Genomic DNA, 13,448 nt, shown 5'->3' on the forward strand with positions numbered 1-13,448 from the left:
GACAGGATATGTCTAAGTTTTTAGGAAATGTCTAAGTTTTTAGGAAATGTTTCAAATAATGAAGATGTTAAAAATTACAAATAAAAGGATTTGACGAAAATATGTAGGCTTTACATTAATAAATATTCTCGATTAATACATATTAATAGGCAAAGACAAAAATTCACATGAGGGAGGCTCACTTTTGAGAATTTACTCCAAAGAAATAATTCAAACGGAAATACATATGTAGGAAGACACTCAGAACAATACTGAACTACAGAACATAAGTAGTTCATGAAATTATAGAATAGCCACAAAATATAATGCAACCAATTAAAATTTCAATTACAAAAATTAAAATGTAACACAAAATAATCAAATGTAATGTTTGGCTAAAAATACTTAAAATGCAACACCTTGTGTAAAATGTGCTATTACCATCTTCAATACAAAATTCTGAATATAGTAGAACTAAATACAGAAAACAGGGTCCACTTCTTAGGGTGACAAAACAATAATAAAGACGTTAAATATACTTTCTAAAGTATTCTAATTATTAGGTAGCCTAAGCGCATAGGGGAATGACTGACAATCACTGAATGAATAATCATGGACATCACAGCCACCCACAGGCAAAAGGAAACATCTTCCATCACTTTACCTCTGTGTCGCTCATCTTCAGCAACCATCCTCTCAAAAACAACAGTAACAACTTGTCGCACGGTAGCAGCAGCTGTGTTATTTGTAATGTTATCTTTTGTGAAGTGTAGTCGAAAACAAAGAACAATTGCCTAAAAAAACAAGTTTCATTTAGCATGAAATAAGTTGATGAATATGGCTATCTTTATTTTATCTGATGTAACTGCAAATAATTTATGTTTTGCTGCTTCAATCACCTATGCTAAAAGTCCCACTCTTTTATACAATAAAGCTACAAAAACTTCATTATTTTTAAAAAATTCAAACTCTCAGTAAATACAAAGACATATAAGATTAGCAAAGGTAATGTGAAATGCACCTTTTACCCTAAATAATAAACTATTAATTGAGGCTATTTTTATATTACTCTCTGTACTTTCTGTTCTTTAGAAATATTTCACAATTTTAAAAAAAATTTAAAGATGAAACAAATAATGTAACAGTTGTCATATGTTTCAAGGAGAGTGGAAATGAGAAACAGCTTTCATACACGCAGCCTTATCTAGTATTAATGCCAAAATGACACTCCTCCAACTGCTTCAGGGACAAACTTAAGGTACCTGGCTTACATACATTTTACACGTGAAATTATTTTGAAAGGGGGAAACAGAGAGCTCTTGGGAACACCCAAGGCAATTGTGGACAACACTGATACCTGGAAACGAACACCGTTTTCTTTTCTTCTTTCTCTATTCCTTTTCTTGTGCTACCTTTCTTTTTCCACATTGTATTCATAGCCAAGCCTGTCCGCTATCGCCAAGGGAGTCTGTTTAATCACCCTAACCTGGTATCACCTCTAATCTGTGGAAAATAAGGCGCTGAAGGCTTTTAACACGCAATGTGCATTATCACAATAGTTACAGGAAAGTTGCCTTTAGTTCAAACAGCACTAGGCTACCCTCTTTCGGTCAGCTTATCCAACTACTGTCCCAAAGCACTTAATGAACTTGGACAAACAGGTTCCTACCTTAGAGAGCGCCTCATCATGAACTACTGTATTGGTTGTTAAAAGAACAAGAACTGTTTGAAGCAGCTTAAGTTCTTCAAGACTATTTTCCATTAGCTGCCAAAGCATGTTAATTATATTTCCAGCTGCAGTCTGTAAAACAAGTATTTTAATTATTGTCAACAAATAAAATATAGGTATTTTGGGTCCCTAAGCAAGAAAAAGTATGCAAACATAATCTCACCTGGAGAGAATTTCTTGATCACATTAACAAAAACCCATGTTTCTAAATCTATAGATCCAAACACATGTCTCTCAGCTAATTCAAGAACAGCAACCAATTAATTTTCTTCTCAAAAAAAAATGCTTTATGATTTAAAATGTACCATTTGAATACAGGCAAACAGCAACATGCAGTTCCGAAATACCTTGCAAAAATCAAGGCTCATTTCTAAAATAATAGGGGTGTATTTCATTTGGACACTTATGAATATAAACATATACAAATTATGAGTCTGTTACTGTTTCTTACATATTATTTCATTGACAAGGGGAAAACAAGTTAAAGAAAAAATACAACTGAACAACACATTTAGGAACTCAATTAAATCTGATATTGTTTAGAATGTTATACCAAAGGCAAAATAATTTACCATTTCTATTAAAAAGTACCCTATGAAGTAAAAAGTTAAGTAAACAAGCAGGATGCAGATTCATAATAATACAACTTTTTTCCTGTTTTACCATCATGAGGTTAGATATGAATACCCTTAATGAGCAACACTTCAGACAGTCTAAGAAATAGTCATGATTTTCTCTCCTACCTTTAAAAAAGTAATTCATGAATTCATGATATTCTTCATCACTGATACTGAAAATTTGCTTGGTTCTCAAAATTATCTATATTAATGAACTATGGTAGCAATGGTGGTAAAGAATCCTCCTGCCAATGCAGGAGACGAAGAGATGAGGGTTTGGGAATATCCCCTAGAGTAGAAAATGGCAACCCACTCGAGTATTCTTGCCTGGAAAACCCCGTGGGCAGAGAAGCCTGGTGGGCTCCAGGCCGTGGGGCCATGAGGAGTCGGAACGACCAGTAACTGAGCACACGGGACTTCTGAGACTGCAGATGATCTGACAGAATTCACCCCATCTACACTGAGCGCTTAATGAGGAGACAATTTGGTGACCTTTTAAAATGAAGCCATGTCCTTCAAGTGCTGATCTATATTAAATACCAGGTATGTTTTATTCTCTCCTTGAGAAAACTCCTGATCTGATTTGTAGGTGCACAGTTCAGACAAAATCTTCACATTACCTCAGACACCACTTCATGGGACATGAGCCTCTGAATGGCAGCCAAACATAGTTGAGTGATCTTTGGTTCCTTGGTTCCACAACCCATTAGAAAAGGTTGAACAACCTCTGAGCTGTTCTCCTTCAATGCTTTATTTAGAACACATATAAAATAAAAATTTAAACATAATTCATAAATAAGAACATTTTTACATAATTACAACCAGTAATGACAATCAATAAAAATCACTTAATGTAAAATAAATATGAAAATAAAAATCAAGCAGTAAGAGTTAACATACTGCAGACTCTGTATCTAAACTACCCTCCTTAGTACAATTTCCCATGCCTTTCTCCTGACACTGTCCTCTGGTTCTCCTCCGTCTTCTGTAAACTCTTGAAGGGCAACTTCTCAGAAGTTCTATCTTGCCTCAGAGTAAGACTATTTCTTCAATAGTGTAGAAGGGAAAATATGAATAAGAGCTCATATTCTAGAGCAGAAAAGTAATTAAAAAGTATATACATCAACCCTATCACATTTCTGAATGAACATTCAGAACTCCCTAGAATTTTATACATGCCTTTAATTCACTGGCTCTAATTTCTTCTTCAAGAAGTAAACCCATTAAAAACAATAACATTACAACTCTTATTACTGAAGTATTGCTTTAAATTAACTGGATGCACATGTTATAATTCCAAATCTTAAAATAACTCCTCCTATCAAGCCAATTATTTCAGAAGTTTTCAAACAGCAACAAAAATGTAAAAGATTAGAAAATGCACAAACTGAATTATACATAATTTAAATTTACAAAATGAAGTTAAATCAGTACATACACACTTAGTGGATGGCTACACAAAGATGAATAAGACACTTCACATCTGTCATCCTCAGGGAATTTGAATAAATAACATAAAATTCCAAGCCACGAGAACATTAAACTTATATGTTTGGTAATTGTTTTCAAATGTATAGCATCCATCAATTATTTTAATAGGTTAAAACCTGTGTAAAATCACACAAAACTTGAGTTTTAACAGGTTTTTCAAAAGAAATTATGGGAAAGTCACCCATAGTCACCTTTAAAAGTGTAAAGCTAGTGTTAACATTAATTTTATCACTTAAAGTCCCTTCTTTCTTCTCCCAAAGCTTCTTTATGGTATGGCAAATAAAAGACTACTATTCCCTACAGCATGCTCTGTAAAATCCCTCAGTATGCCAGCATAAATCATAGCTGCTGCTGCTGCTGAGTCGCTTCAGTCATGTTCGACTCGGTGCGACCCCATAGACGGCAGCCCGTCAGGCTCCCCCGACCCTGAGATTCCCCAGGCAAGAACATTGGAGTGGGTTGCCATTTCCTTCTCCAATGCATGAAAGTGAAAAGTGAAAGTGAAGTCGCTCAGTCGTGTCTGACTTTTCGTGACCCCATGGACTGCAGCCCACCAGGCTCCTCTGTCCATGGGATCTGCCAGGCACCCCACTGGAGTGGGGTGCCACTGCATCGCAGCTAAGAGATGGCAAATATGACTGGCAATGAACAATGTTTCCAAAAAACAGCTCCCTTGCCTTATTTCCTTGCTTTCTTGTGAATCAAGGTTCTGCTTCAAAACCAGAGACATAAAATTTCCATAACAATGTCACAAAACATTTATATGCGTGATTAAAAGATGACAATAAAGCTCAAAAATTACTATTCTGAAGCAGTAAATATCCTGCTATATTCAATTCTGCCAAAATCACTGAAGTCTGAGGCCACCCCTAACTCTGCAGAATGTTCCAAATTATTAAATCTTGTTCAGGCAAATGTAAGTTTTCAACACAAGTAAGTTGCACTTAAAATTTTTACGCCATTAACGTGTTTCTCATTTGAGTATCGTAATACTCACGCAGAGTTTATAGGGCATGATCTGAACCCAGTGACACAGTAAGTAGGTGGCAAAACCAGAATCCAAAAATATGTCTTCCAATTCCTGGTTCACTACTCTTTCCACAACATTATGCTGCCACTCTTTTAAGGCAAACAGCATATGATGCAAATGGAAATTAAAGGAGTTAAAAGTGTCTAAAAGGAACCAATGAAACATTTCAAAGCTGTCTGCCTAAAGTCATCAGAAGAATGAAGGAAAGGGATTCTGTCTCCATAGAAGGAAACACAGTGTACTTCTACAGTCTCTGATGACATTATTTTAAGACACATGTATATCACCAGAAAGAAAATCAGTGCCAATTACCTATGCTAATTAAACAATGATACAATACTTTCTAATCACTTACAATTTTTCCTCATAATTTCATCCCTTAGGTCAAGAAGGCCATTGTTATTTCTTATCTTTTTGCTAACAGTCCTTCTAACAGGTGTAAGGTGATACCCTCATTTGCCTTTGATTTGCACAGCACTAATGATTAATGATGTTGAGCATCTTTTCATGTACCTGTTGGCCACCTGTATGTATTCTTTGAAAAAAATGTCTATTTAGAACTTCTGTCCATTTTTTAATTGGATTGTTTGCAATGCCTCATTGCTTAGAGAGCACTTCACTACTGTCTCTGAGATATTTCTCTAAGCTAATGACACCCATTCTGCATGCTTTGATGCTGGTGTTTTTTGATCTTACCATAAGATGTTAACAGGAAGTTTCTGCACAACAAAGGTAACATTTCAAATAACAATGAAACTTACATGACATCAACAATGCATGCAACTCAACTGATGTGATAGTATGAACAATTATGAACAAGTTCACAGGTGCACTGAAAAAGGCAACTACAAAAGTATCTGGCCCACAGTGATTCTAAAATACTATTAGCTGTAAAATGCATGCTAATTTGGGGAATATTAACATGTGAAAAAACTGTCTTATCTTAGAATGAATAAAATAAGGTGAATTACACATTCAGTCACAGCTATTCAGATCTATCAAGCTGAGTTAAAATTAATGTAGTAATAAAAATAATTTTTAACTGTATTTTAATGTAACTCAAAGGAATCCATCCTTCCTACTTTTTTTTCTCCCAGTTTATGTGAGAATATAATGGTCAAAGGAAATTTCTGTGTTATCCAAAACAGATGATCAACAACAATCAAAAAAGAAAACCTACTGATCTATTCTGTTTTTTGAAGCATAATGTGAAAAACAGAAACATATCTACCAGATCTAGATCACAATGAAGATAAAGATCATTTTTTAAAAGTTGCTAATTATTTCTCTTCTTCTAAATGTCATAATGATCCTAAGAATCAGAAATTAATCCTACTCTTCTAACTGAGCAATTGCTACTTTCTCTTTATAAACAGTAATTTTAATTACATGCATCTTAAGGGTGTCTTCACATAAAAACCTTCCTATAGGTTTAGAGTTAAGCGATCACACTGAGGAAAAGGCTGTGCAAAAATATAAAACAATATGTATGTTACTTTAACCATTTTTTCAAAAATCCAGGGGGAAAAAGAGGAAAAGGTCAATGCTTTTTAATCAAAACCTGTGGGGGGGTGGGGGGGGCTGGAGAGAAGGGGAAAAAGAAAAAGTTTAGTTTCTACATAAGTCCCTTCAGAAGCACAACTCCTTTAATAGACTGAAACTCTGTGTTTGATTATTTTATTTCCAAATTGTGTAACTGTAAGATCAAATGATGCACTTTCACACACCTGAAAGAGATCCAGCAGGTCCCCATATCCTAGGGGTTTCCTTGCTCTGAGCAGTTTCACTGAAAAATTGCAGGTTTTATCCTGGAAAAAAAGAATTAAACTAGGGTACCCCACTATGAGTCACACTAACAGGGGTTAATAAAAGGTTTTTAAATTTTTAACAGTCATTAAATGACAAACTATAGCTCTTGTGAAAGAAATAAAATGTGATGGAGACATGACTGCTATCCTCAAAACCTTTAAAATCTAGTTATGGGAAAAACTGATACTTCAAACACTAAAAAAAGTTTAATGGTTCAAAATATCTGAAAATATTTTAAATGATTCAACATGAGGACAAATAAAATTATGAACAGTGTCATCATAAAAGTACATTACAGGTAAAGGAAGGATTAGTCAACAAATGATGTTGCTATAATCAGTAATTCAGCAAAAGAAAAAACACCTAGGTCCTCGTGTAACCCTCTATTATTAAGAAAAATATCAAATCGCAGAAAAACAAGAAGAAAGTAAAAGTGACTATTAACTACATGGAAGGAGAAGGACTACTTAAGTACAGAGCAACAAATCAGAAAAGTTAGATTATGGAAAATAAAAGGCAGCTAGATGAAAAATTACGGAGAAGGCAATGGCACCCCACTCCAGTACTCTTGCCTGGAAAATCCCATGGACGGAGGAGCCTGGCAGGCTTCAGTCCATGGGGTCACTAAGAGTCAGACACGACTGAGCGACTTCACTTTCATGCATTGGAGAAGGAAATGGCAACCCACTCCAATGTTCTTGCCTGGAGAATCCCAGGGATGGGATTCTGTCTATGAATCCCGTAGACAGACAGTGGGCTGCTGTCTATGGGGTCACACAGAGCCGGACACGACTGAAGCGACTTAGCAGCAGCAGCAGATAAAAAATTAAGAGGTAAATAATGCAGATAGTATGATATAAACATGACAAGTTAATATTTTGCTATATAAATAGCTCAAACACTTGATAAAGAAAAAAAATTTCAAAAAAAATTAAAATGAAAAAGTAATTTATTAGAGAAAAACATTCAACATTAAAAAGAAATATCAATTAAAATGAGAAGTTACTTGCTTGTTCAAGGACTGAAAAGATTTTTTAAAATAATAATCTTACAAGGATGCTATAAAAATACATTCAGATATAGTTGGTAAAGGTACAAACTTTTATCTTTTTAGAAAGCAGTGATGAAAAATTTCAAGAACAGGTTCATATCCTTTAATAATTTCATTCCTAGAAATGTGATATAATTCTAAATACTGAACCACACCTAAATTACAATCACTTGCTGAAATATTTTGGAACAAGTTCATAAGTCAGAAAATATGGTATCAAAAAAAGTATGATGTAATAAAGGCAGGATAAAAATTAAAATTTGTGTTTTTTAAAAAGGGGGGAAAAGAATAAAGAAAAACACATTATGTGGCAGAGAATGCTCTCTGATCCATTAGGTCAATTTGTTAGCAAGCAATAAAGTAGAGCCCCCTGTATCTTCCATCCTGGATTACAGTAGCAGTCTACCAACAGGCCCCTTCCATACTGATGATACACTGAAATATGCCTTTCACATTTTGTCAGAGTAACGTACAGAGTATAAGAATACTTATATGAAAGTGTCACCTCCCTAATTCAAACACTTTCCATCAAGTTGCTCAGGAAGTCACACAATGGCAGTAGTTGGACAGGTACCCAAACAGACCAAACTGTTTTATACCTCATGCATTTAAGTAACTTCCCTTACTTATTTACTCCTACACCTTATTTGCCTGGCTAACTCCTTTTTGAGAATCAAGACTCAGCTTCATAGTCCCGGGTTGGATTAGGAATCTTCCTGATATTCTTATAACGAGCCCATCTATACTTCCACCTGACATTTACCATATAAGCCTCAGAATTTTCTGTTTAGAATCTGTCTCTTTCATTACTCTGTTAACTGGCTGACATGATCTAAATATGACAAAATTCATGTACTCAATCATAACACATAAAATTAAAGAGAGGCCGAAAATGTACTAGTGGCAACACTCAAAGAGTCTTACTTGCATTTTGGAGTAGCCTACATTTAAGGAGAGCTTACTATTTCCCATGTAATGTGCTATCTAGCAGCAATGTAAGGAAGAATAAGATATTGATCCTGACCTCAAGAAGTATGTCTTTGGGAAGGGAAAATTTCTGACAAAGAGCTCCAAAAAGTAAATGGAGGAGCAGGTAAGCTAAACAGAATGAATGGCACAAACATACTTTTCAAATATATTTCTTGCATTAACACACAGGTTGCAGGTGAATTATATTACCCATCTTTATATCTCCACCAGTGATTCTTACATAATTATTTCTTCATTAAGAATATGTTATATGGGATATTCTATGGATGTTTGTAAAGTATCACAGGTATGTGGACTGATAAAGAGAATATACTGAATAAAATCAGCAGATAAATAACACTTTAATGTCAAAAAAATTTTCCAAAGTATATTTACTCATTGCTACTGAAATTAGAGAACTTTTAGCAATAAGACTATATAGATATGAAAAGAATGAGGGAAATTGTGAGGACAGAAGGACACAAATCATACATAATGATTACGTAAAAGTTTTCTTATATATACTGACAGTAGTTGAAAGCAGTGTTAGGTGGATGTAATTGTTACCGTTTTGAGTCAGGGGTTAAATATACAATTTTAAAAGATTTCACAACTTCATTGATTTTCTTATTTCCAATATTTATTCAAATAGCAGATTCTCTGTTTATATAATTTCTGTGTAACACAAATCTTCTCAGCCAAGTTCAAGTATATTTATTGTAAACTAGGATAATGAAAACAATTTATAATATATGATAGTCAAACGTAAGATTGAGGCATTTGGCCTCTTGTAAATGAAAAACTTCATGCTGCTATCTCTCACTTGCAGTTTTAAAGGAAAAGGCAATGTTGAGATAATGATCTGTATATGTGCACTGATGCTGACATTACCTGGCATAGCATTCCACTTATGTCAGCATTCATGACAGCAGTGAAAACAAAGAAAAATAAACATTAAAGGAGGATGCTTAAAAGAAGTGGAGATGTAAAGCAAAGATTTATTCTACAATGTAAATAACCTTCCCTTGGAAAATAAATCTAAGAAAACTCAAGTTGGTTAAAATCTATGCTAAGTACTATTTCCTCTGACAAGCGACCCTAACTAAGGATTCTGATTTTTATAGCAACCTTTCTTATTTTCTGAATATTTCCCATATCATTTGAGACTCTTCAGTTGTTTGATATCTTTAACATCTGTTACAGCACAAAAGTGGTAACCTACAGTCTTTAGAGAAGTAAACACTTCTCAGGAAATAAAAAAAAAAGTTACCAAAAAATTATTCTCAATATTAACTATACCCTGAGTTAAGTACTTGAGAAATGACATACTAATTTAAACTCTTCCCTTTTTCCTTGGAGCCCATGGTTTTTCAAGATGACAGTGGTCTAAAATCATAAATTTTTACTAATCAATCAATTGCTGTAAATACTGGGCTGAAACACTAGGAAAAAGTTTAAATGCTAATATACCTCCTCAAGTACATGGTTCTGGATACTATGGATATTAAAGCAGGAATTATTAATTGTGCATAAGGATTTGTTCTAACCTGACTTTAATAAAGCTAACTGAGTTAAAATGAAATTAACAGTCCACTTAAATATTAAACTCACACTGAAAAAAAATTTTTTTAATTGTCCTTAGTAGGAATTAGACATTTTATGTGGTACAGAACTCTGTAACAGACAGTGATCCTCTGAAGAAAGCAGTCTCTTTAAACAAATCGTCCATCAACTACAGACTCAATGAAAATTTCTATTACTGAAGAATAATTAAGGACTTACCATAATATCAGCAATGACAGAAACAAAAGTAAATATTTGCAATGACATGCTAATATAATTGGCCTATGACATCTCCAACTTAAAAACACCCACGTCCATCATTTATCTTGAAACAATTTCCTCATGGTAGCTAATCCGCCCGACATGCGTCTCCGGAACCCACGTGCCCATCCTCCAGTCCAAGCACACACACCTCTGCCTGTGCCCACCGCTCACTCCACCCCGTTGCTCAGGATGCACGCGGAGCAGTACTCAGCGCTGTGATAATGGCATAAAACTCTTTGGTGTTTCGTCAGAATGCTCAAAATCAGAGGAGCTGTGAGAAACAGGTGCCATTTAGCAGGGCTAAGCCTAAGGTGGCAAATGAAATCCACTCTCATCTGTCACCCTTAAACTAGCCCCAAACATCTTCATTTCATTTTAGAACATTCTTTAAAATTCCACGCTTTAGGAATTTACTGGTATCCTTCTTTAAAGATGTAAAGAGACTTAAATTGGGTCTTTACTATTTGGACTTTGCGTAAACCAGTTTAATAGGGCTGCTTTTCTCCTGTGACTGGCTGAGAACAACAGCTCGAGTGAGACTGGAAATCACGCGAAGGATCAGTGAAGCAAGCCGCAGGGAAGCACCAGCCCTCGGGGGAGAGCAGCTCGTGCGGGACCGCACAGCGCCCTGGCGGCACACTGCGGCAGGAAGAACACGGGCTCGCAACAGCCCGGAGTGAATCTGATTCCACCACTTACCATGCGACCACAGGCCACTAAACCTCTCTGCATCTCAATGTGTTCTGCCAGTAAAAAAGAATATCTCCCCACAAGGTTGTCCTATACAAGATCAAGTGGCACAAACACCTCACATGTAACAGAGTCTCAAAAATGCCACTTTCCTTCTTTCGCATGTTCATTATTGAGAAAAGAACAGAAAGGCATGAAGAGGAGGAGGAGGTGGACTGAGTATCCATGGGTGCCAGAGAGAAACTTTTGAAAATTGCTCCCCCAAAACTACATCAGTCAAAAGAACATTAACTCTCTATAATGCCCTGCTTATATCAAAGATAAAACAGATCTGGGAAGGTGGTCTGAGAACAAATCTTCCTTTCAACAAATATTAACCAATGCCTTTTATGGGTAAGGTGTATCTTAGGTGACAGACAAGAGGAGGAGGAGAATACAAAGATGAGTAGGGAAAATCTTTGCCTGTAAGGAGTTTGTAGTTTTAAGCTTTCTAATTTCAGAGAATAGAATAGCATTCATCTCTGAGAAACCCAATTAGTTCACAAATTAGGGACTTTTACATGTTCTTTACCATTATAGATAGCATGTTGGAGCATAAGGAAGAGATGCTATTAAAAAAATAAAACAAAAAACTGATGGGTTTTAAGATTCTACTTTTACCATTAGTCAAACTTTCATTAATTGTTGAATTTTTAATGCAAAAAATTACCTGCCAAAATTTCGGTGTTTCGTGCAGCTATTGTTTTAACTTTTATTATTCCTGATTCAGCAGCCTGCAAGAATAAAAATAATTAGAACATAAAACTTACTATTGACATGAATTAGCTAGGGAAAAGAAATCACGTATGATAAAATCTCAAGCACAGAGTCAGTCACTACCACTTTTTTCATTTTACAAACTTCAGATACTAATATCTAGTAGTGAAACATACACTGAATTTAATAAAGTAGGATTAACTTGATTATTCTCATGCAAACTCTGCACTGCAAAAGCATATTGCCTGTCTATGCCTTCAACTGCATCTGAACTACCCTAAATCCTCACATTTAAATCTTCAGAAAATAAAAAATAATAAATAAAATCAAAGACTAATGAAAAAAAAAATAGGTTTCTCTTTCCCATTTCACACTTCTCCTTCAACCATAAAAAGAAATTGTGAAACACTGCACACTCAAGTAAAACTGCTTTGAATTAGAAGAGAATGAATAACCAAGAACCCTGTCATTACTTTTAGATTGTGCCTTTTTCAAACCGTTTTCATAAGGCGTCTACATCATTTCAGCATAAGTAAGTTGAGCTGGCAGTACTTGAAAGTCATACGGCATTTTACACTATGCCACAGGACCGTGTCGTCCAATATGGTAGCCACTGGCTACATGCGACTAGGCTTCCCCAGTGGCCCAATGGGAAAGAATCCACCTGCCAATGCAGACCAGAGTTCGATCCCAGGGTCAGAAGGATCCCCTGGAGAAGGAAATGGTGACCCAGTCCAGTATTCTTGCCTGGAAAAATCCACGGGACAGGGGAGCCTGGTGGGCTACAGTCCATGGGGTCGCAAAGAGTCAGACATGACTCGGCAATTAAACACGCACATATGACTATTAAGCACTTAATATATGGCTAGTAGAACTGAGTTGTGTTAAATATTATATATCATTAAAACTAAATGTTTCTTTTTACTTTTTAAATGTAATTTAAAATTAAACACATGGACTGCATATGTTGCCCACATTATACTTCTACTGGACACTGCTAACATACAATATTGATATGTAACTTCCATTATAGAAACTCAGGACATTTTTACTATTAAGAAACATGCCTATTTTATACTTAAACTGGTGACTATACCTCCAAAAATAATACACAAGTATTCATATGTTATATTCAAGATTTCCTATAAATTCACTTGCTACTTGTTCATTTATTCTGTTATCTCTTAATGTTTACTAAGGGACAAGTAGTAGAAGGCACTAAAGTTTTTAAAATAATGATGGAAGAACTCAGGGTCCTCTAGATTATTAGGTTGAGGAGCAGTGGGTTGATGCATAAAATAAACAACACATTGTAGGCTATACAATGTATATCTTTGTCATTTTGTGGAATTCCAAGCACGTGAAGCCCTTGTCTGTGGACACAGAATTTCCAACTTCACTGTTGAGCAGAGAGAGCAGTGATGGTCTCCAAGGCAATGAGTTTTTCAGTGGCTCTTAGCTGTTCAGGCCCCTCTCACCCCTGTACTTTCTAAGGCTGGC

At 35.3% G+C, this 13,448-nt stretch overlaps 1 protein-coding gene across 6 annotated transcripts in view; it reads right to left on the reverse strand.

Annotated features, from left to right (window-relative positions):
- Positions 1-13,448, reverse strand: part of MON2 (MON2 homolog, regulator of endosome-to-Golgi trafficking) — a 113,917-nt gene that overhangs the window by 84,805 nt on the left and 15,664 nt on the right. For 2 of the 6 annotated variants that reach the window (XM_020891350.2, XM_020891349.2), the window contains 4 exons: positions 11,902-11,965; positions 2,946-3,073; positions 1,649-1,780; positions 644-773 (listed from right to left, as the gene is read on the reverse strand). In XM_020891350.2, coding sequence (XP_020747009.2) covers positions 644-773; positions 1,649-1,780; positions 2,946-3,073; positions 11,902-11,965 — 454 coding nt within the window. Of the gene's footprint in view, positions 1-643; positions 774-1,648; positions 1,781-2,945; positions 3,074-3,763; positions 3,865-6,573; positions 6,655-11,901; positions 11,966-13,448 lie in introns of those variants that run through there. The other 4 variants (XM_070454671.1, XM_020891351.2, XM_070454670.1 and 1 more) reach the window with 4 other exon arrangements.

This window comes from Odocoileus virginianus, chromosome 24 (assembly GCF_023699985.2).
Source record: "Odocoileus virginianus isolate 20LAN1187 ecotype Illinois chromosome 24, Ovbor_1.2, whole genome shotgun sequence".
NCBI classification, from domain to species: domain Eukaryota; kingdom Metazoa; phylum Chordata; class Mammalia; order Artiodactyla; family Cervidae; genus Odocoileus; species Odocoileus virginianus.